This window comes from Dromaius novaehollandiae, chromosome 1, assembly GCF_036370855.1.
Source record: "Dromaius novaehollandiae isolate bDroNov1 chromosome 1, bDroNov1.hap1, whole genome shotgun sequence".
NCBI classification, from domain to species: Eukaryota; Metazoa; Chordata; class Aves; order Casuariiformes; family Dromaiidae; genus Dromaius; species Dromaius novaehollandiae.
In genome coordinates, this window is record NC_088098.1 from 49999138 (window position 1) to 50023115 (window position 23978).

General features: G+C 48.2%; 1 protein-coding gene across 2 annotated transcripts; it reads left to right on the plus strand.

The window, feature by feature from the left end:
- The first annotated feature begins 530 nt into the window (after window positions 1–530).
- On the plus strand, window positions 531–20061 carry WDR91 (WD repeat domain 91). 2 transcript variants are annotated; one of them, XM_064510793.1, is made up of 15 exons: window positions 531–715; window positions 1982–2161; window positions 3736–3942; window positions 4823–4906; window positions 7080–7204; window positions 9134–9311; window positions 9598–9756; window positions 11923–12122; window positions 12587–12737; window positions 14210–14304; window positions 14683–14851; window positions 15758–15866; window positions 16707–16819; window positions 17554–17751; window positions 18658–20061. In XM_064510793.1, the coding sequence occupies exons 1-15, from the start codon at window positions 593–595 to the stop codon at window positions 18820–18822; spliced, it is 2256 nt and encodes a 751-aa protein (XP_064366863.1). In that variant the 5' UTR covers window positions 531–592; the 3' UTR covers window positions 18823–20061. The 2 variants fall into 2 exon arrangements, with proteins under 2 accessions (XP_064366863.1, XP_064366870.1); XM_064510800.1 differs by lacking the exons at window positions 12587–12737; window positions 14210–14304.
- Window positions 20062–23978: the final 3917 nt, after the last annotated feature.

Below are 23978 nucleotides of genomic sequence, written 5' to 3' on the forward strand. Positions count from 1 at the left end.
CCAGGACCCCGCGCGACGAGGCTCCCCAGGCGGAGAGGGCAGCCCGAGGATGCCGCTTCGCCCCGTCCCACTCCCCCGCGGCGCGGCGCGGCGCGGCGCGGCACAACGCCCGCCGTCCCGCCGTCCCGCCGTCCCGCTCTCCCGCTCTCCCGCTCCCCCGCGCCCGCCGGCGCGCTCCTGTCCGCCCCGCGCCCAGCAACATGCGCCGCACGTGGCGAGTGGCCAATGGGAGCGTCGCGGGCGCCCGCGGGCGGCCAATGGGGAGGCGGGGAGAACGCGGGCTGGCGCCGCTGGCGGGGGAGGGGGGACGAAGAGGCGGGAAAACGCGGGCGGGCAGCCGGGGCGCCGCGCCGGGACGGGGGGGAGGAGACACCACCCGCAGCGGCTCTCGCAGCGCAGGGCCCGCGCCGGGGACTGCAAGCCCCGGCGTGCTTTGCGCCGCGCGGGCGCGGCAAGGCATGCCGGGAGTTGTAGTCCTCCGCGGGCTGGGCCGGGCCGTTTCCCGGAGGGCCGCCCCCGCTCTGCCCCCCCCCCCCCTCCCCGCCGCTGCCCGCCCGTCGGCGGGCGGAGCCGGCGTCGCCGCGGGGCTCCCATGGCGGCGGCGGCGGAGCGGACGGACGAGCTGGTGCGGGAGTATCTGCTCTTCCGCGGCTTCACCGCCGCCCTCAAGCAGCTGGACGCCGAGATCAAGGCGGACCGCGAGAAGGGCTTCCGGGTGAGCGGCGGCGGCGGCGGCGGGTGCCCCGCAGGCCGCGGAGGAGCCCCCGGGGCGGCGCCCGCGGGTCGGAAGGGCGCCGGGATGCGGGTTCGGGGGCTGCGGCCCGGTGCCTGGAGCTGCTCTGCTTCCTGCGGCTTCTGTCCGGCCGCTTGGCAGTTCGGGTGTTTAGCGTGTCAGCCGGCTGGTGGGTGCGAGGAAAGCAGAGCGGGGTTCGTGAGCCTCGGGCGGGCGGTTTGAGTTGAGTTTCTGTCCTTTGCGCGAACTTTATGTGATTATAGCGGCGGCTGCGGGCGCCAGATGCGGTGCTTGCACGGGCTGAGTCCTCCCTTAGCTAGCGGTACGGCCGCTCTCTCTGCTGCTCACAAAATATATTGCTTTTACCTCTAAACCACGAGCACTGTACTGATGTTAGGGGTCAGCAAACGGTTGATTGAACTGAATTATTACTGCCCAAGCCAAAACCCAGACGGGGCTGCTGGGGTCACGGGCTTCTGTTTCCTGCAGCTGTAGGAAGCCACAGAAAGGAAGGCCGGGGGATGTCTCAAGAGGTTGGCTTGCTTCCTCCTCATCAGTTAAATACCAAAAAACCCTTTGGTAGTTGAACTGTGATGTGTATCTTGACCATCAGAAGTCACTGAGCTATAAATCTCTTCCCACATCACCATTCTGCATTATTCGTATTGCAGAAGTGATTTTTAAAAAGACCTAATGACAAAAAAACTCCTCTGTTGTAAACTTTTACGCCTGCCTTATTAATAGGTGACATTATTAAGGATAAAAGGACTTCAAAGATCACAGCCCAAGAGATCTTTTTTCCCCTCTTTCTGTGCTTCTTCTCTGCTGGCTAAATACAGTCTTTCCTTCTGGTCTAAAAATAATCTTATTTTCCAATTCCTGCACTTGAGTTTCCAACACTTAATGACACTTGTGTTTCTTCATTATCAGCTGACTTTTAAAAGAGGTGGGAATGTTTTGCTTTTTGCTGTAAAAACCTTGCGTTTAACAAAATACAACCTTTATGCCAGAACTTGTTTGGCCGTGTGCTTTTGCCTTTCTTTCTATTTTATTTGGAAGGTGCTGCAGAGTGGACAGCGCTAGTACAGCATGCGGAGCGTTTCCTGGCTTAGGAAAATGGCTAATGCAAAAGTATTGGATTGTAGCACTATTTGCACGGTTAAAGCTTCTCGGCATTAAGTTGCAGAAAGTCTTGTGTGCCAGAGGAGCCCTCACGTGACTGGATTCTTCCCCCTTTTGCCTTCTTAGGTGGATAAGATAGTGGACCAGCTGCAGCAGTTTGTTCAGAGCTACGATCTGGCTGCCCTGCGGGATTACTGGGGTTATCTGGACCGGCGCCTTTTCAGCCGTTTGGAAGACGTGTACCGGCCGACAGTGAACAAGCTGAAAACCAGTTTATTCCGCTACTACCTCGTCCATACTGTTCAGGTGGTCTTTGGTTTTTAGGCTTCTGTTTAAAAAACGTCCCTGGTGGGTTAAACCAGAGCACTGACATACCCTCGTGAGCCTCTGACAGGCCTGGTGGCAATTCATGTGTCATGTGTCAGGAGTTTGGTAAGGAGCTTGACACAGACTCGCATGACAAGCTTGTAAGCCGGATGGGGAAACTCAGGTTAGAGGGAGCTGTGGTTAGCTGGCAGCAGGAAATCCACGCTCAGACATAAAGGCATGTCACCATCAGATGGGATGGCTGTATTGCAGGGTGTTTTTTGAGTACCTTTTCAGTCTCTATTAGAGACTTGAATACCAGGAGAGGTCATGAGTTTCATAAATGCTTCCATGTGTGGAATGGCAGTGAGAACTTGGGAAGACAAGATCAGTGTTCAAAGCAATCTTCAGAAGCTGAAGAAACAGCCAGAAAAAGAACAGGCTTCTATAGATGGGTAAGACTGCACTAAGACTGCACCAACTGCACCTAGTACAGGCCAAGGAATGACGGGGCAGGCAGCAGTACTGCAGAAAAGGGTCTCAGTGCAGCACTAGGTGATGGTGTCAGTGTGGTAATATTTCCAAATAAAGTCAGACAGACCCTGCACTCAGATGAATAAACAGGATTGTTGTCTGTATTCCTTCCACTATAATCTCCTGGCAGGACTCAGCCAGTCCTAAAGGATCAAGGCAGTTGGAGGGTCTAGAAGAAAGCAAGGAGACTTGAAGTTGATGGAGTTGAGCTGGGTTTTTTTTTTTTTTTTTAGTTTATAAAAGAGAAGACTGAGGGGAAAAGTGGCCTTCAAAACTGTACAAGGTAATGGGGGAGAGAAAGGGAATGAACAATTTTGTCTGCTATGAATAGAACACAAAATAATGAGCATAAATTAGAGCAGAGACTCTCAGTGAGACCTTAGGAAAGTGAATGGGATTTATTACAGAGGGCAGACTTCAGGAAGCAGAATAGATAAATACCTGTCAGGAATTTGAGTTGTTTTTTTACAATTTAGGGGCAATATATCCTCCTTGATTCCACTCCCTTCACTGAAAATCTTACATTATGGGTATTGATGGAGAAATGAGAATTAACTCTACATTGCTGTAAGTGTGGTTTCTCATGTTTTGTTCTTTTGCCCTCCGCTCCCTGCACAGCATAGAGCTATCCTGTCTGGATAGTGCATTGGATGGGATTCCTTTCAGGCTACATCCATTGTAGAGTTATTGAGTAATTTGAAGTATACTTTTTCCCTTAATCCTGTATGCAAACATTTATGCCTTTATGTAAGTGTGCAATCTGCACTGGTTTCACTAGAATTCAGCATAGGGAATTTTCCTGGTCTGCCTCGGCCTTTAAACGAAGCTGTGGTGACTAGAGAGGTTAGGTTAAGTGCATTTGTGAGTGTTTCCTAGTGTATTTAAGATTCTTTTGTTCCCAGATAAATCTGTTAACTAACCACTTACTTCGTTGGCTGGTGAAAGTAGTTATTACTATGCTTATAACATAGAGCAAATGTTCCTAGAACCCATGCGGTGGCATAAATGGCAATGTGAGTCCTGTTCTTGCTGTGTTTCAGACCGGCCGCAATGACAAGGCGCAGGAGTTCTTCCTCAAGCAGGCCTCCGAGCTCCAGAACCAGGCAGAGTGGAAGGATTGGTTTGTCCTGCCCTTCCTCCCTGCCCCAGACTCCAACCCCACCTTTGCTACGTATTTCTCACGCCAGTGGGCAGATACATTTATTGTGTCCCTGCACAACTTCCTGAGCGTCTTATTTCAGTGCATGCATATCCTTTTTTTGCCATTTTGTAGTTAAATCTCACTTGCCCTGATACTGTACTTAATGTTAGCAACAGTGCCAGGAATCTAATATTATAGGACTTGTTGCTCTCAGATGATTGTTCAGAGCCAAGACTTAATAGGAAGCTGTTGTTCACCAGAGGATGTCAGAATAGTAATTGTTCAATTATATGATATGTTATATTCCCTGGGCACAAACAACCGTGGTTATTGCTAATGCTGAACTCATCCCTATGTTAGTGAACAGAATGGTGGTTAGAGATCTTGTGCACATTTTCTTCTGAAACTCTTTTCCTCTTTCCTTGGGACAGTACAGACATGCAAGCTTGGGTCACAGTCCATAACTAAATTAGGATATCCCATTAGACACTTGTCTGGGTACCTCTGTTCACAAGGTTGTCTAGTGACAGACCACTATGATAGAGAAGTTTAGTGTTAAGGGAAAGAACAGTATTTTTGTCCGCTCTGCAGCGTTCTGGCCATCTTCATTTGGGGATGGGCAGGTGTATGCTGCAGCTGAAATACAGCTCATCTTGGACTGTCTACTCAGCTGTTGCACAATCTTTCTTGTCCGCCACTTCCCATCTATAAAAAGGAACAGTCTAAAATCCTTGCAAAGTCAATGTGAAATGGTGTTTATGAGTCTGGTTTATGGTAACGAAATACAAAGTTGGTTTAGGTAAATAAGCTGTTATCAATCTTCTGGCCTTACATGTGCTTCTTGCTAGAAGGACAGACTGGGCAGCTCTTCTGTTTTACAAGCAAATGGTCATTATGAGTTGGTTGTGTTGACTGCTTTTTTCCAGCTATTCTAGCTAAGCTGGGTAGACATGTGGTATTGCCTTGTTTTTCTTTAACTTTCCTCACCTGTTCCAGTCATTTTGAACTTTGAGGCTGAATGTCACAGGAGCAGTCTCATACAAGAAGAAAATGAATCACTGCGGCATAAGGTCAGATCTGAAGTCACTCTTTGCTCACTGGCTGTATAACATTGTAAGTTTTGTAAAGTTGGTTTGCTATTCAGAAAGGTAGCAGCTCTTCAACTGAGTGCAGTTATTCCAAGGGAGACCTTTGTATAAATCTTTCATTATTTTCATTTATCTTTGAACTGTTTCCAGCAAACTTAGGGCTGTGATCATATGTATGAGTGAAACATCTGTTCAGGACATTAATGTCCCTCTGCTGGAGCTTGCTGTCCCTCTTATGCTATCTGACATGTGGCTGGATCCTGTATGAACTCCTCTTCTGCTACAGTGAAAGTCAGCCAAGCAGAAACCAGTGGCAAGTTAAGTGCATATATAGCTGACTGCATTGAAACCTGTAAAGAGTGTTCGCAGTCACTTCCAAAATTTAGGTGATGCAGCAATAGAAATGGGCAATAACTTCTGGCAAAGAGGCAGTAACAATTGCTTCTAAAATGACCATTTAACCATGGTTGAAGTGCACTCAAAGTAATTTAGAGCAACTGATGCAAATGTTGTTGTGGATGCTTATTTCCCAATCCTAGACCTTACTGTAAACTATAAGGCTGGTTGACCTTTGGTCAAAATGTCACCCAACCATATCTTATTTTCTGACAATACTGTCAGCAGATGCATAGAGGGAGGGTGTAAGAATATACAATACGGGTCAGTCCTTTCCTAGTATAATATCCCATTAGAGAAACTGGGAAAAATCTACAACATGAGAACTTTCTAAACTACAGATCACATCTGGGTGATCATGTACAAGTGGGAAGTCTTATTCATGTAAGCAGGACTTTAGTTTTACTTCCTCAAACACATACCAAGTAAAAGCTCTGCCTAAATGAATGCTTTTCAGTAATGTAAATTGTGTGCTTTACCTCCTGTGTCACAAAACGTTATGATGGTATGTTATACTTCCTATTAAAACTATTTTTGGTAGCTGAATAGCATTGTGTTCATCTCTCCTAACATGTTGAAGTATGACAGATGAATTGATTTCAGAAAGGAGGTGTTATGACTCAAGAAGAGCAAGGTTTGTCACTGCACACTAATATGGAGTTGCTAGAGGAGAACAATTTTGCCAGCAGGGATCCGTAAAGATGGTCAGTGAATAGGGAGAGCAGGATAGGGTATGTTTTGAAATAGGACTCATTTCTTCCCTCCAATTTTATGTTTTGCATTTCTGGTCAGACTGAAGCTAGTTTTTCGTCATGATGTGTTGACTGATCTCACTTACAGACTGGATGAGTGTCCTCCGTCAAATAGTGGGAGGTAAATAGACCTCCCTTTTTGGAGAGTTGCTCAGGTTAGAAAAGGAGCAGCTACCTACTGAATACAGATTTAAATTGAAAATGATGTGAATAACTAGTGGAATCTGTGGTAGCTGGAATTAAGTAGTGATTCCAGTTTCACTGTGGAAACTGAATGCATGTGTGGATAACATGCACAGTAAGCTGGATTTCTAAAGCTCCCTTTTTTTTTTTTTTTTTGTCATTTGTTTCCTTAAATGTTACAATAGAAGTACAGGGAAGAACTGTATCTGAAAAACAAAGTACTGCAACAGAAAAACCTGAGGAACTCTTCTTGTGGCCCACAGTCACAGACATAAACCACATCCCTCTCAGCTGCTTCCTAGAGTTCCCTTCTGCTAAGGGGAAAGAGAGAAAGATGTTTTCTCCTCTTTAATGAGGCAATAATTCTCACTATTGCTCTCAGGAGGGAGCTGAGCTGAGTGTGCAGCTGGGTCTGGGGGTGACCTGATGGCATTGGCCATAGCACACCTTGTCACCTCCCCAGACCCTTAGCACCACTGTTGATCGCGTGCATTGCCCTGCCTTGAACTGCCTACAAACAGCATGGGGTGACAGGCTGATCGGCTCTGCCCTGGCCAGCTTTAATTTCCCAGCACCATTAATGCCACTAGAGCAACAGCCCAAGGAGAGGAGTGAAGGGTTTTAAGTAGGCTCCAGTTTCACACATACAAAGTACTGATTGTTTTTGTCTACTTGGACTATGTGGTGCTCAGCTGATCAGAGCAGCTTTCTTCCCCACCCTTTCTGGGGCTGTTGAAATACAAGGAATAAACAACTTCAGTGAGTGGGAAGAAGGGAAATTGCAATTAAACCTCTGCTCACTAGGCTCTGCTATCTTGTTGCAGCTATTTGCCTTACAGGCTGAATCCTCCCGCATGAAGAAAGAAGAACTGGAAGTGGAAGAAGCAGTTGTGCATCACAAACTGCCTGCATATGTGGCCAACATGGACCGTCTAGGGGACTCTGAGCTGTGAGTGCCTGCAGGGGAGGAGCAGGGACAGTCCCTGCTGCGCTTACTGGGTTAGAGGGTCATTTTCTTGTTCCTCTGCCCTGAGAGTTATTGCAGAAAGGCACCCAAGCACAATTTCTGATGGCCTAATTGAGCTTAATTGGAGAATTCATGACTGATTTCTCTCCCGCCATTTAGTGGGGAAGGACAGGCTGTCCTCTGGATCTGTGAGAGCCCAACCTCGTGTGGAAGTTATTCTGCTGTGGTCTCAGTGTTGCACCAGGGTATTTAGGACAGCCAGGGCAGGGCTTTTCTTCTCGGAGATAACCGTAACAGTGCAATACTCTGCAGTATTGCTCAGATTAAGTGTGTGCTGTCAAGTCTCTTGGCTCCTTATGTATTTTCTTTAGGGCCTGTGGTGCAGTAGGTGAGCGCCCTTTGCTACCTGTAGACACTGCTCCTGTGTGACCTAAAGAGATCATCATTATGCAAAGAGATGCTTTCTTGCCCTTTCCAAGTCAAGTGAAAGGGACTGTCTCTTCTGTGGGGCTCAGTTACGCCTAATCTATTTAATTCCTATCTGTGGAGATTAGGCAATGTATGCAGTGATACAGATTGTTTAATTGTTAGATTTGTGATTAAATCCTTATTTTCTCCAACTCTGAAGTAAGTCTGCATGCTTGAATTCACTGTTTTATTGAGGTCTTTTTCGTTTATTTTAGAAGGACCTGAGAGCAGGAGTAGCTTAGCCACAGTCAATTAATAAACACTGCTAGAGCTTTGATTTTTCTTATGTGCTTTTCAATTCCACTTAGACATGAGGAGGATTGATCAAATTATGCTGCTGACAGAGACAAAGAGAAGCTGTGGCAGAGGCCACACACAAAGTCTTAGTTTTTGTCTAAAATTTCCTTGAGTAAATAGACTAAGTGAATGGACTGGTGAGCTATCTTGGTAACTGCTCTGCACTGTCTACATAGGACAGCCCATAAAGTTTAATCTGAGGTCTCTTCAGTTTAAGTATTCTGTGAGGAAGCGTTAGTGTTCATCTTTGCACGTGGGATAGAGTGATGTGAGGGACAGAGGATAATGCTTTTCCATACTTGTTTTTGTCCATCTGTATTAGAAAAATGTGACTAAGAACTTTTGGGGTTTCTTGTGTGGGCAACTCAGGTGTTACCCTGGGGGTGATTATGGTTGTTTTTTCCATGTCTATGTTCAACCCAAAGCCTAGAAGAGTTCCCTCGTAGGGGAGGTGATGAGACAGTGGAGGAGATCATATGTCCCTTCCGCTGCTGCTTCTCTGCTCTCAGAGGAGGCTGTAGCAGGGTGAGGCCACATAGTTATGTTCTGGGAAGGAGCTGCTGCTCTTGGCATTGCGAGCTGAGAATGGAGGTGTGCATAGCCATAGAAATGGACCTAGCCTTTCTTAATTTCTTTGGGTCCCACCCAAAGGTGGGAGGTGTTGGGCCTGTGCTTTAGAATTGCTGAACGTGACTTGCTACTAATGATGTTGAGTGAAACTTTGGATACTTAGAGCTTCTCAAAGGGGGTCTATTTGGTGGCTTGATTTGGGAGCCCAAGTTGAATATGTTCTCTAGAAAACCAGGTCCCCTTCCTTTCCCCTGGAGTCTTTCTAAACTAACCAGTTGGGATGTAAGGAGTTTGGGGTAGCCCTACAAGGGATTTAGCCACAGCTGGGCCCACTGTCTCCACAGTGCAGCATCTCCAAGAAGTGAGCTTTGTCTGATTAGGGTAATTATAATGATCTGCTGAGGTCACCAGCAGGATGTTCTAAAATAGTTTTCTAGTGCACAGTGGTCCGGCAGCAGTTTGGGAAGGAACCTCTGTCCTCTAGTGGTTCAAACAGCTGGTGCTTTGCTTGCTGGGTCTTTTCTGATCGGGTTGTCTGGCTGCGCTTTCATGTTTTGTTTATTTCTTTTGAATCAGTGATATGACCTGCAGCCAGAGGAGCACTGCACACTCGCTTCAGTCCCGGGGAGGCTTTCTGTCCTCTTTCCTCTCCCAGAGTAAAAAGGGCCCTTCCAGACCAACGCAGCCAAGCGGGGCTTCTCCAACACAGACTAGCAGTATGCTGCTAGGGAAGAAAGAACCAGCAAATCATCAGGTGATTCTCGGATGTGTTCACTTGGGTATGTGAAGGGTGCTCAGCAGCCAGGAGCTAATGCGCAGCATGATGCTGCTCCAGGCTTTTGCTTGCACCTGAAAAAATAAAATGTCCTTTCCTTCCTGTTAAGTGTACGCTGGGCCTGAATGCAACACAGGAACAGTTGCTGTTGTCTGAGGGCTTGTGGAGCCCTTGCAGCTGCTTGGTCTCTTTGCCTCCTCTTTCGTGCTTTGTTCTGCAGCCTGGCACAAGTGTAACTTTACCAAATCATTCCTCTGCCTTCCAGAGTGCCAAAGGAAAGGAAGGATCAGTGAGCTGCAAGGATGGGAAGAGTCACTTCAGTGGGTTCGCAGCAGGCGAGTTGAGCTCCCTGCAACAGCGGCAGAGGCGCTTGCAAGAGCATGGGAAGGAAAGGAAGGAGCTGCTGTCGAAAGGGACCTCCCAGGTACTGGGCAATGGTGTGAGGCCAGGCAGCAGGGAGTGGAGGGCTAACATTTGTGTAGTTCATTGTACTAGGTAGTAGAACAACAAGGGCAAGTGTTCCCATTAAGCTTCTGGACCGCTACTCAAATCAGCTGTATCAAAGGTTAATCTCTGTAGTTAATCTGCTCTTTCAGCACTCATATTGTTTCTGTGTCCCTGGAGCAGACCCAGTATTGGGATTTCAAATCGAAGATGGCGACTTGTCTTTTTGTCTTTCTCTCTTCAACAGGCCTGGTCCCGTGGAGTGTGTTTTTTCACTTCAATGGCTTCTATGTTCAAATATCCTCTTATAATCCGCCTTCCTTAGTAGCAATGAGCTTGGCTCACCCATCCTACCTAAATGAGCAATTGCAATCTGGATTTGAAAGCCTTGTCTAAAACTATGCTATTCCAAACAGGCCTGCAGTATGGATTCCAGAATCAGTTTTTTACTCCCTGGCAGCTAGGTTCTCATGCTGGTTTCTGCAGGGTCTGTGTGGGACAACTGAAAATTGCTAGCAAATTTTCCTGGAAAGGAATGGAAATTAAGAGGTGGGAGGCTGTAAATATCCTTCATAGCAATTTTTCTTTTTGGGAGTTGCACTATATGGTGCCGTTTTGTGTAGGGTGTACCCTGCTTCCTAATCTAGTGAAATAATAAAACCGCGTGTCCTGGATTTTATTCATTGAAGGTCAGTGAACTTCTGTTCACCTGCGTGTTGTCTGGTTTTCAGCAGTCATGTGTTACTGGAACAGGGAGAGAGTAGGGAGGACACAGTGGCAGCTTCTCAGCCACATTTATCTTGTCTGTCTGAGACACTCTGCCTTGGGAGAGTCTCTAAAGGACTGGTGAGGGACTGTTGCTTATCAGCCAGTACATGTGGCTGTTCTGCATGCAGTGGGAGGTGCCTTGGAGAGGAGATGTTTCTGCACCACTGATTATTCCAGGCTATGAGGGAACTTTGTTCTTCATGACTGTCTAAAAAAAATCTTGATTAAACATTGGTCTGAAAGTTGCAAACCCCAGCTGCCCAACAAGTATCCTTTGGCTTTCTTTTTGCTGTGATGTTCCAGGTTAGGGAAGTGTTTTCCTTCTGATGCTCTTGGGAAAGCTGATATTGCAAAACTCTCTGTTGTTCTCAACATATGTGAGCAAAAAGGAAACTGAAAAGCAGCACTGTTTCTTTCATATGAGTGTCATGGGTTGTTATCACCCACATTAACTGACACAAGGAAAGGCATTCTTGGATTTATTTCCCAAGCTTTTTCCAACTTTGATTGCAGAGGATTTGATTCTGTAATGTTTGACCTGTTGCTGAAGATGTGGTACTATTATAAATAAGGCAAGATGTATGGGAGATAGGGTTTTAAAACCATGCAAAGCTTTTGGTCCATTTTGTCTTCAGAGGATGGTGTAGCAAGGTGTTGCTTGCAGGCATTTTACTCACTAGTGTACTGTGTCTCCTCCGTGTTCAGCTCCTGGTGGCAATGAAAGACTAGGCTGCTTTGAAACAACTGTGTGCTGCGGTGTGGCTTTCTCTTTCAAACACCTTCACTTCCTGAAACTCCTTTTCTTCTAACGTCTGTCTGTCCTGTCAAATTGGGTTTTAAGCTCTTGGACTCACGTGATGAGTTTGCAGTTGTCATCAGTCAGCTGGCTGTGGTGATTGTCCTAATGTATGCAGACTAACTCCGTGTCAAACAAGAGGATAATGTGTCCACTGTGGCTTACCCTCCACCAAGAGGTTCTGTGCAGACTTACTGAACTGCCTGTTACACAGGCTTAACTTGCATTGCTAAATGCAAGAATCTGTTAATCTGTGGTGACTTGATTGTGAATCTGTGCCCAGATGGCATCAGAATGGGTCTATGACATCAGCTGAGGTTTATGGAACAGAGATGTGGTAATTCCTCTAGTTCTTACTGTAAAGCGCATGACTGGGCACGCAGCAGGGATATAGGGGACTCAACAATCAAGAAAGCCGTATTAAAAGCCTTGCCTTCAGGAAGGTAGAAGGGATACTGAGATGACCAGTACTTCTGTCCTAGTGCAGCTTCTTGGTTATTTCTCCCACCAGGCTTGGGTGGTTGAAAAGCTTGATCTAGTGCTACCATTTCCTTGCATTTCACACAGCATTTCTTCCTTCAGGGCCAGAGTGCTGAGAAGAAAGCTGATATTAGCACAGCTGAGACAGAGCCATGCTCAGAGCCACACACTGAGCAAGCAGAGACTTCAACCAAAATGCCTGCCAGCAGCACAGAGGCTGTAGGGGTCCGGCAGGAGCAGCCCTTCATTGTCCTGAGCCAGGAGGAGTATGGGGAGCACCATTCATCCATCATGTACTGCAGGTAATGGGGTGGCAGGAGTGAGAAGAGTGCTTTCTCCTAGGAGCCTCTTCAGAGGAGCAGCTGTGTTTGGTCTCTTTCTGCCAGCCTCGGTCCTGCCCAGGGCATTATGCATGTAACCTTGGTAGTAGGGCAGTTGAGTTGCTGTGACTGGAAATAGCCTGTGGCTTGTGCAGTGAGAATGGATAATGATTCTGTGTTTGGAAGATACAAACCAGGAGAGATCTCTCTGGCAAGACAAGATGGTATTGTTCTAGTGCATTATGCTTTCCACGTGGAGCTTGGTGTGTTTCATTGCACCAGTTCTTGGTGTGGATTGAACGAGAAGTGGCGCAAGGAAGGTCTGATTATTCCTGCAGCAGGGATTGGTGCCACTGTGCCCAGGAGAAGAAGAATTACTAGGGAACCTGCTCATACCTAAGAACTCTAGGGAGAAAAATACGCAATCCATTTCCTTCTGCACATAGGGTTGATTGTTCTGGACGGAGGGTGGCCAGCTTGGATGTGGATGGAGTCATCAAAGTGTGGTCTTTTAACCCCATAATGCAGACCAAAGCTTCATCCATTTCCAAATCTCCACTGCTGTCTCTGGAATGGGCAACCAAGCGGGATCGGCTGGTGAGTAGTGTGTGCATATAGAGATTCAAGTGTCACGGCTGATGATTTGCAGTTGTTTTGCTATGTGTTGCACATTAACTTCCAAATGGCTACATTGCAGATAAGATCAGAACAACCGCTAGTTTCCAGTTTAATGGGACATAACGAACTGAAGCCTTAGGGTCTGATAAATGCTAGACTGCAGGGACTCTGCGTATTGGGCAAGGCATTCACCACTACTTGTGCAGAGACAGGTTCCCAAGTTGCAATACCTGAACAACTGCGTGACAAGCAGCTCCTTCAAGAAAAATGCTTCTCTGCAGGCAGCCTGGCACAGCAGCCTGTAGGAGCCCTGTGGTGAGAAGCTGTGGAGCTTCACTTACATCCTGAGCCAGAAATGGAGAAAGGAGAACAGGGCTGAGAAGCTGAGTGTGCTTTTGGAGTTTTGCTTGTGGGAGTATGAAATGAGCTCAGTAGCCAGTGGTGCCATAGGCATTTGTTTAGCCATGCTGCTGTGGAAAGGGGTCAGTACTTCCACAAGGACTTGTTCAAATTTCATGACAGTTAAATGTCTTCAATAGCCCTTTTCCTCCAGTTCTGTTACTGGAGAGTAAGTTAAATGCCTTTAAATTAAATACCTTCAGAGTCCTTGAACTGTTGCAGGTATTTCATGCCGTCCCCTGGTGAAGGAACAGGGCAATGTGAGATGGAAGTAGGCCTGTGACTGAGGGAAAATGGTTCATATTCTGGCACTTCCGATGTGTTGCTGCTAACCCCAAAACGTCACTTGTGAAGAGCTGGCACTGCTGCTTCTGTCTTTCACTTCTTTTGCCCTTAGAAAGGAAGTTGTACATATAGTTATTTTGATGTTTCTTCTGCTTTATGGAGTTTTTCCTGCATGCTGATAGAAATATTCTTCTTTCTGAAATATGTCAGAATTTGGCAGAAGATCAGGCTCCGAACTGAGAAAGATCTGGCTATCTTCATTTTCTTTGTAATGCATCCCTCCATGGTTTTACTTTTAATTTAAATTCTAACATCACTGACAAAGCATTCACGAACCCTGCTGAATAACTTCTTCCTTTGCTGGACAAAAGGAGGTGGCTTCTGCTAGGCTTTTTCTTAAACCCTAGATTGTTAATTCTGTGTTGCTCTTTCCTTACTCCCCTAGATAATGAGACTCCTCATTTCCTTTACACCCTATACTGTCAAGCCATATTCTAGAAAGTGGCTTTTACTCCACCTTGGTGCTTGTTGGATCTTTTTCTTAAGATGCCTGGAATGTAATGCTCTTACCTTCACTCCAGTGGTACTGGGATAGTCCTAGTCAGTGTGATAACGCACAGAAAGACAGGATATACCCTAATGAAGTGATGTATAATCAGAACGCATGAATGGAAAAGCAGTTTGACTGTGTGGTGTTGGTGCTTGTTGGACAGCGTCATTGTACTCCTCACTTACACTCCTTCTGTCTCTTCCTTGCTGGTTTCAAGCTGTTGCTTGGCAGTGGGGTTGGGACGGTTCGTCTTTATGACACGGAAGCAAAGAAGAACCTTTGCGAAATCAGCATTGATGAAAACATGCCCAGGTAGTAACTGGAATACTCCTGATTTTCCCTCGCTCTCTCTCTGACCCCCCCCCCCCCCCCCCGCTTCCCTCTTTCTTTTTTATGACTGGAGAAAGGTAGATGAATTCTCTCAATGCTCTGCTGCTTTCCTGCAACTGAAATTCTATCAAGCCCTCTTCCGAAGGGCAGCATCTGTCTGAGCAGTGTAAAGATGCTCAGTTACACTGGAGAAACAAAATCAAAATCCATCTCAGCACTTTAATCCTGCCCTCCTTTACAATATGGCTGAGATGGGAGGCCCTATCTTGCAGGGTGTCTACGGGAGAGCTAGGAGTGGAGAGTGGTGTTCTTGCGGCAGCTGCTGGAGAGAGACAACTCAGACTGTTTGCTGTGTTTCAGGATCCTCTCACTTGCCTGCAGCCCAAGCGGCGCCTCCTTTGTCTGTTCTGCAGCAGCCCCGAGCCCCATCTCCCACATGGACTTCTCAGCAGTCAGCTTTGGAGGCAAAAGCATGAACCAAGTTGCTGGGAAACTGCTGCTATGGGACACTAAAACGATGAAGCAGCAGGTACTTCCTGGCTTTCTTCCCTTTCTGAGTCTGCTTGCTGAGAAAGTGTTTTCTGTTCTAAACAGTGTGTAAGAGTTCCCTTTCTAAATTAAGGGAAGTAGCTGTTGGGTTTGGTGGGGTGTTTTCTTTTTTTTTCTTTTTTTTTTTGTTTAGGATTTCTTCAAATTAGTCCATGACTTTTTTTCTCTTCTGCCTTCAGAGTTTGTCATCACAAGTACATTGAAGGATGCTTTGCTCAGGCTTTCTCCAGGGGTTCTGACGGGGTTTCTTTGCTGCTGTTTCCCCTGCCCTTCTTCCCCTTCCCATAGAAGCAGGGACCCAGTTAAGTTTCCCTAGGTAGCACTGTGCTGTGAGCACCATGAACTGTGGCTGTTAGCCCCCAGCCTAGCATGCTCCACCTGCAAGAACTGCTGGAGAAAGCAGGTATAACTTGAGCATGTATATCTTCAGGAATCCTCTTGCTGTGTTTGAGTGCTGCTTTTTTTTTTCTTTTTTTAATCCTGCTCTAAGTGAAGTGCTTCTTTCAGAGGCTTAGTCTGTCATCTTTCTTCTCCATTGTTTCTGGTTAGATGGCTTGAATTCTGTGCCTTTGTCCAAAAGGAATGATTTCCCTGCCCTGTAGGAGAAAGTACCAAACTTGGGTTAATGTCTGCCAGAAACTGGTTTTGCAGCTTTGAGGCCATCTTCGAGGGAGCTCTGATCTGGCTGGGGTGAATTGTTCATTTAGTGTCACAGGAAATGCAGCTCCAAGCCTTGAGGTCTGTGGGCCTGAGAGGTGTAGGGCTGCAGACAGGGAGGAGTTCTGGTAACTAGGCACTGTCTTCCTTCCCTCCCATGGGGCTCAGCTCCTCAGCACCCCAGTGCAACCTGAGGTTTCCAGGCATTAATTCAGACTTTCCCTTACAGCTGCAGTTTTCCCTGGATCCTGAGCCTATTGCTATTAACTGCACAGCCTTCAACCACAACGGCAACCTGCTAGTCACAGGGGCTGCAGATGGGATTGTTCGTCTCTTTGGTACGTTGGACTCGGGCGCCGAGGTGGCTCCTTGGGGTCCCTTACTGGCTGCCCCCAGCACCTTCCCTCTGCCAGCAGGAAGGCAGCTGTGGGACACGCCTGAACACCAAGGTGGGAGCTACCTTCCCCCCTCCCCCCCCCCCCCCCCCCCCCCCCCCCCGCCAACGGTAGCTCCTAGGAGTGAACTGGCACAAACTTTTCCTGGGGGTTGTTGTCTGGAGGCTGTGGTAGTGCTGCTGGATGTGTTGTTCCCCTCCTCCTGTGAGGAGCGCAATAAACCTGCCCTTGAGCCATGTGGCCTTGGCTCTACTATAGGGCAGTACCACTGCCCGAGGCTGAGCCTTGGAGAAAGGTGTTAATGTGTGACCCTTCAGTTTGAAGGCAAGGGCTGCAGTTCGGTCCTGATTCACTGAGCATTTTCTGTCCCCTTCAGCCTGTCCTTGTGGTAAAAGCAGCCCAGGCCACCCTCTTCTGTGAAGGAGGGACCTGCCTTTGCCCTGGGTACTGAGCTGGTGGCTACAGTCTCAGGAGGGCAGGAGGGGATAGCAGGGGAAGAGAGGGGAGGAGAAGAAAGGTGGCAGTGGGACTTGGATGCAGAACTGTGGTGACACAGACCATGCAGCAACATAAAGCTGGAGGGAGAGGCATTTGGTTACAGGCAGTAACTTTGTGGCCGGTGGAATTAAGAAGGCACATGTTGGAGACCAGGGACAAGGTGCTGAGATTGAATTGGGCTCCCCCAGGTGGAGCATCAGGACAGAGCCCTTACCAACTTTAAGGGCCCTTCTCTTCGCCCTGGTTCTGAGTGCAAGGAGTGCTCAGTACTGCTTCTCCCCTCAGATATGCAGCAGCATGAGTGCGCCATGAGCTGGAAAGCACATGATGGGGAAGTCTACTCTGTTGAATTCAGCTATGATGAGAACACAGTCTACAGCATAGGGGAGGATGGCAAGGTAGGCTCTGCGTGACCTTCCACTGGTCAGTTGGTGGGGAAATTCCTTCTGGAGACTTCTCCATGTGGTGGGGTTAGCAGTAAAAATATCATAAGAATCTGGAAAATTTACAATCTGCAGGCTGCTAACTTTCATCATACACCCTGCTGCATTTGGTCTCTGCAGAGAGGGTGGCCAGAAATCTAGCAACAGTCATGGATGACTCGGACCCCGTCTGCAAATTCTTCTGTTGGTGACCTCCTCTTCCTAGGAAATTCATGTGAAGATGAGCTTTCTGTGCCCATGAGATCACCACATTTGAGATGTGAGGTTCACCAGGGAGCAGATCTTTGATCCCTTTGCATAAAATTAATTGCCAGAAACTTCCTATTACTTACAATAAATGGTCCAATTTCTGCAGCTCAACAGTCCTCAGCAGTAGAGGTGTGTCTCAGGGAGGGAGATTGGCTGTGGAGAGTTAAGTGAAATCCCAACAGGATCCTGCTTGTAATGTGGAAGTACACATGGGAGCAGTACTTGTGGAAGGCAGGCATATACCTGCCTGGACATGAGGCACTCCTACAGCCTTTGCAGCCTGTGTATTGTAAATATTGCCCCATAGCTTTACAAGTAGAAATGCCATCTTATGTGCGTGAGAAATAGTCACTTCTCTTAAAATATGTGAGTGGGCCCTTCTACTTCTATTCCAGTTGATTTAACGACAGGCTTCTGTCACCTGTTTTTTGCCATTCTAGTTTATTCAGTGGAATATTCACAAAAGTGGCTTGAAGGTGTCTGAATATGATCTTCCCAGTGAAGCTACGGGTCCCTTTGTGCTGTCTGGGTACAGTGGATACAAGCAAGTCCAGTTCCCGCGAGGAAGGCTTTTTGCTTTTGACTCTGAAGGAAACTATATGCTGACATGTTCTTCTACTGGGGGAGTCATTTTTAAGGTAAGTCTGAGAAGTGACAGGGAATATCCTTATGGATCCATACAAGCACTTTTAACAGTAGCAGCCATTGAAAGTCCCCAAACAACACCTGCTGACTCCTGCACTGTGAAATTCCAATTTGATCCTATGCGCATTTTAGCAATATGTAGTGTTTTGGGAGTGTTTGCTCTAGGCGCTCTGTGTGTAGCTAGAACATGTGTGGTCCTTTGTTCCTAAAGCCTACTTGCAGCACTTTTTCGTACTGTTTAGGAGGAATTCATAAATTTCTTATACTGACGTGTACCAGCTCAGTGCAAAATGTGTGGTTGTTGACTGATGCTCATCTTTAATCTGTCTCATGTGCCTGCCAATGCTTTGCTAGTCCCAGTCTTGATTCTCTCCTCTTACTGTGTGCACAGCACTAAAATGAAATGAAGGGCAAGGCTGCATGGTTGAAAGTAACCAAATTATCGTTGCTGTGGTAGATGGTCACCGATTGCATCCCCCTTGCCTGTCTCCCTTTGAGGCAATGCACGTCAGTATAAGCCACTGCAATGTTTACTGACCTCAGAGGTAGCTTAAATGGAATTATTTTTACTGTACATCTGCAGCATTCAGAGCACCCGCACTAACGTAACTGTGGCTTAAACTTATGTGCTCTTCACAACTGTGTGCTCTTAGCCTTCTGTGTTCAATTACAGTACTGCAGCTCAGCTGATGTAAAAAATTCAGCTGCTTGAGATCATGTGCTTCTGTCCTGAGAATGAAAGTTTGCTTCTTTGTGTATGGTACCTAAATCTGTTTTCCACTTAATTATGTATGCTTATTGAGATACGGAATATGTAGCAGGCTTTGGATTTTCCTGTGGGTACACTGCTCCTATTGCAGAAATTTGCCTTCTTAAATTCTTATGTTTTCTTATTTCAGTTAAATGGTGAGGAAAAGGTCCTAGAAAGTTGCCTTTCTCTTGGAGGACACCGAGCTCCTGTTGTCACAGTGGACTGGAGCATGGCCATGGACTGTGGGACCTGCCTTACCGCCTCAATGGATGGGAAGATTAAATTAACAACTTTACTGGCTCAAAAGTCTTAACCTGGAAAGTGCTGATGGAAAAGAACAACAGACTTGAGGAACAAATAGTGTTAACTCCACAGGAACAAACTGCATGAGAGAGAAGGCAAACCACAATCACTCTTCTCGTTTTAGCTTTTGACTTCTGACAAACGTTAAATGTACATGCCAAACCACTGTGCAGAAGAATGCTGTTCTGGGACCGGATCAGCAGCAGCACTGAAAAATATGCAGTCTTCACTGACCTGTCGTGGCAGCTGGGCTCCCTCCATTAGGGAGTCTTGAAGTAGCATGTGGCTAGGTGGCTGCTGAGGTCATGTCCAGGGCTGTGTGGGAGAAGGCAAGGCTGGAGGAAGAATGCACGAGGCAGCGCAGTGCCTGGGGACACAGACGGCTCAAGCTGGAAAGGCCTGTGCAAAACCAGAGTATTCCTTGGGTATAATGTTTTTTTTCATAAAAAGAAAATATTCCCTTGCACTTGATTCTTGTGCTCTATTCAGCAGTTGCTGCGAAGTGTGGAGGATGGCTGAGGCAGTGATGTGCCAGGAATGGTCTCCTGCATGGAGAAAAGACCTTTGTGTTTTCGCCAGATGCTTCCTGCACTGAGAACACTGCCACTGGGGGGGGACCAGTGCAAGTCATCCAGGAACAAAGTGTTGGTTGAACGTTTTGTGTTCTCTAGCAGTATCTTCCATAAATTAGAAGAGGGACCCTAAGTTAAACTTTTTGAAATGTTTATATTGGAGATTGGAAGAACTAGATAATTCCTGGTACCTGATGGTGGATAGAAGAGAAGAGGGCCAGAGCCAGTCTGGTTCTTTATAGCTCTCTCACTACAGCTGTCTCATCCCCCCCATCTGCCTTCAACATTAAATCAGTATCAGTTGAGTCATGGAGAACAAGGCTTTGCATGGGAGGGCGGAACTGCTTCTGGGTCCTCCTGGTGTGATATAGACAGCTGATGCTTTTGGAGGGGGCTCATAAATACCTGATCTATCAACCCAGAGAGGGACTTGAAATGTGGAATGTGTTGATTTGAGAAAATGACCTGGCTACAAAGGGCTGTTCTGCTGGGATGGTGGCAGGAAGCAGTTTTTGGGTTGATTAGAAATTGCCAGTGTCTATTGTTGAAGGAAAAAAATGCACTTTCATTCTAATTTCTGCCTCTCAAGTCAGAACATCTTTGTGCAGTGGAATAGATGAGATCTTCCTGGGGTGGCAGTGCATTGGATGTGAGTGGAAATAAAAGCCCCTTGCTGAGCACCTTTGTCATCTTTGAGCCCTTCCAGATGTTAAGGGTGGGATTCAGTCAGAGGTGGAGATGCCTGCAGCGTACCATAGGGTCTCTGAGCTGCCCTTGGAGCTGGTGGGCTGGCCAGCTGCTAGGTGTCTGTTTTGTGTTGGAGATCAGCTCAGGCTGGAGCAAGGGGGCCTGTCTGAACAGCACTAACAATAGCTCCAGCCCTGAGAAGAGATTCAGGCTGTGCTGGAGACAAAACATGCAATCTCCTTTGTACACCTGGAGCAGCTTCCCTGTGAACTCCCAGTGACACTGATACTTTGCAGAGGCAAGCCACTGTGAGCCCAGGGTGCAAGATTTTACCTTTACTTTTTTTTTTTTTTGAAGTCACATTTATTCAGGCTGGGCTAAGTTGTTCCTATGTTGGGACCCTGTCAAATCTTGATAGGAGGTGGGGAGGGTCTGTAATAAATAATCTCACTTTTGTGTCATTGGGAATTGAGGGACAGGACTGCAGGCACGTCCCAGCTCTTGTCCAGGCAACAGCAATAATAGCTTTTTCATGTGGACTGTTTCCTAGAACCAGTAACTGGGGAGGGCATGGCAAAAGGTCTTTAGCCTAGTTTTTGGGGTGGGCATGGCAGGAAGGAAACATGAACATATGGCACTGGGATGCTGAGGGGGAGAGCTTGATCTGTATGTGGGAGTTGAATCTCTCACTATCTGAAATGTGATGTGGGCTAGAGGGCCCCAGGAGATCAGGAATGAGTGCCTGGAGCAGCTGGAGTTTCACAGGACTGTTGAAAAGCCCCTGGCTGTGTAGCATTTTATGGGGGACTTTTTGAGGGGAAATTGCAGGGAAGCTCAAGGAGGCAGGAGAGGGAGTTCCCAGCATCCAGTTGCCTGAAGAAGGGCAGCTTTTTCTAGGAAGGCTGGCCATAGGAACACCAACCCCATTCTTGCTTATCCCCTACTGTGAAAAAGGCAAAAGGGCTGGAAAATGGTTTCTTATCTCCTAGCTTAGTCCAAATAGCCCATGGACTCTGGCCTTGATCGCTTCCCCTTCTCCCCATCTTGTTCCTTAGCTGTTGCCTTCCTGAGGGCCATCGTTGGGGAGGGTTGTGACAGGGGGTGACAAATACCTCCCATGGACTGCATGTGCCACCAGCAGACTTAGGGCCCGGAGGCTGATCCTTGGCTGACCTGGGGCTGCCAGCGTGTGAGTGTTGCCCTAGGCTTCGACCGTGGTGTCCTGCCCTCCTCTTTCCTGGGTGTCTGTGGCTGTGGCCTTTGGGGATGGGGTGGAGGACAGCGGCTCTGAGACAAGGTCTGTCCGGGGGTGTGAGTCCCTGCTGGGGCAGTGGCGGCTTTTCCAGCTGCTCGCTGGGCTCTGCAGTGGGGAAGAGCTTGTGCTCTCCTTGTGCCTTATTCCCCGCATCGAGTGCCAAAAGCTGGACAAGGTACACGGCCAAAGCTGGGGCTTGGTAACCAGTGCCCAAGGTTGGGTCGAGCACAGGGACGGTGGCTGGACCCCCTGTCCCTGATGGCTGGGAGGGGCTGGACAACCAGCCGGCTCACTGTGGGGCTCACGGTCAGGCAGGCTGATCAGGGGGATGTGGCCTCAGTCAATTGGGCTGAGGCCATCCCCCCGTGTCCTGGGCTGCTTGGAAAGGCAGCCCCAGAGCCTGTGCCAGGGAGGCCTATGGTGTCGCCAGGGTGTTTGTTCAGGGATCACGTGACCAGGGGACAAACTGACGCCGTTGCTCCAGCCACCTCTGTGGGCTGAGTTTGGCCAGGTCGTCTCAGCCTGTCCCCTCAGCTTAGACAAGCACAAGCAGGGAGGCCCCTTTGAAGGTGTCCGAGAGTAAACGGTGGCTGAACAAAACGTATTTTGCAGCATTAGACTGAAAGATTTTTCAGCAGTGAATGCCTTCTCTATAAGGGGCTATAACGTCCTTTTTGTTTTTCCATGTTGCTGCTGCTGGGACGAGCTCTGCAGTACGAGCAAGCTGACAGGTTTGGGGAGAGCTGAGGGGGCACACGAGCAGAGCCCTGCGGCATGACCCCAGCTGGGCTCAGGATACCTCCTGCAGCCTTGCCATGGTATGAGGCAAGGCAGGTCTGTGTTGCCCAGCTGGGCCTGGGGTGAAGTTGTTTAGGGCAGGATCAGCTATTTCTGGTCACAATTCACAATAGGAGGAAGCCGAGGAAGAGGCCTGCTCCAGAAGTGGGAACTCCTAGAGACGCCACTGAGCCTCGGGGAGGGCACAGACCAGGCAGATTGTTCTCGGATGAAGTCTCTCTTCCCTGGTGGCCCAGATGCACGGGGGCTGTGTAGTGGGTGTCTCCTCCCATGGTGCTGAGGACAGACCTGGGCCTGCCCCCAACTGCAGGTGTACGGGGGTCTGGAAAAAGGCTGGGGCTCCAGGGGAGGACAGCCCAGTGTCTCCTTCCTGACTGAAGGGGATAATGAACAGACCATGTGAGACTGGGGCAGGTTGCAAGAGCCTTTATTGCAATGAGGAATCAGTCAAACCAGCCTCACCACCAAGACCCTGGGGAAGGAGAGATGAGAAGATGGGCCCTTGTGCACCTAGAGGGGCAGGGTGGAAAGCCAGTGCTGCCTCACTCTAGGTTATGGATTTGGCACGGCACTTTCTCCCTGCTGCCTGGGTTCCGTTCCTTCACCACTCCTTGTTGCGGAAGCCCTGCTGGCAGCCCGGGTCGAGGGCCTGGACGTGGCTGTGGTGTGTCAGCATGGCTGGACAGGAGTCACTCATCCTGCAGGTTGATTTCTTGCTAAAAGCTGTAGTGGGATTATTTGATTTTTAAAGTGCAGCCAAGCAAGAGACAAGGTCCCTTCTGCTCTCAGTCCTCATGCATGTCTGACCTGAGGCACTTAAAGGCAGTGAGAGCCTGAAGCAGCATCAGGATCAGAGAGAAAACTAGTGCTAGGAAGGCATAGCTAATGTCAGAGATAAAAATCCGATCCCAGACTTGGTGCAAAAACAAGAGAAGACCAACAAGGAGCAGTGTTGCACTGAAGAATGGTGTGATCCAAACAGCAGTCCTGTACTGTCTTTCAAGAGTGCACTCTTCAAATGAGATGAAAATAATGTAGAACAGGGTGAAGACCATAGGTGAATATGCACAAAAAATAGCTAACTTTATTATTTCTGGATTGACAGCAATGCCCTCTAGATCTGCATATGCCAGACAGTGTAGCTTTTGAGCTGCCTTATTCCATAAGCAGGTGTTACAGAAACCAAATTGTTTGTTAGGGAGATCGACAAGGTTGCCAGCTTCCCAGAACAGGGCATAAAACATCAGGATGAAAGATAACATGGACTCGAGAAGCATCACTGTGCCAAGCCATCTGTCTGTGGGTCTCCGCCACATCGCACCCCTTGTTCTGTCCATGCTGCCTCCTCCTTGCCTCAAAGCTGCCTGTGGGGAGAGATGGAGGGGGAGACACCATTACTGGGGTGTGCTCTGCAGCGGGCTCCACGTTGCTCAACGCTCTCTGTAATCCTTCCCGTGGCACCTTTCTGCCAAGGCTGACTTAACCCACCTCTGTTATTGTCACCCACTGACAGCAGGCAGTAGGCAACCCCAGCCTTTGGCTGCAGTGCTGGTGGCTTTGGCAACCCTCCCAGATCCCATTCCCCTAGGGAGACCCCACAAGGGGATCAGGACTCCGGTTCCTCTCCCCCATCTGGGTGGTATACAGGAGGAGCCTGACCCTGCCATGACATGGGGCATGCACCCCAGCCCCTGCTCTGTCCTGGGGGTCCTGTGTGGCTCCTTTCCATGGTTTTCCATACAGCTCTTCCTCACAGCAGGTGCCTGAGGTGATCTGAAGGTATGTGGGACATCATGCTCTGAACCTGCCGCAGCGACAGGGGTGGACCTCCTGGAGGAGGGGGCTGCTAGGCAC

Bases quoted from the DNA above. Each gene is read 5' to 3' on its own strand.
- WDR91 (XM_064510793.1), top strand. From the start codon at position 593: ATGGCGGCGGCGGCGGAGCGGACGGACGAGCTGGTGCGGGAGTATCTG. The intron at 2,162-3,735 runs GTGGTCTTTGGT...GCTGTGTTTCAG, and splicing joins ACCTCGTCCATACTGTTCAG to ACCGGCCGCAATGACAAGGC. The intron at 17,752-18,657 runs GTAAGTCTGAGA...TTCTTATTTCAG, and splicing joins CTGGGGGAGTCATTTTTAAG to TTAAATGGTGAGGAAAAGGT.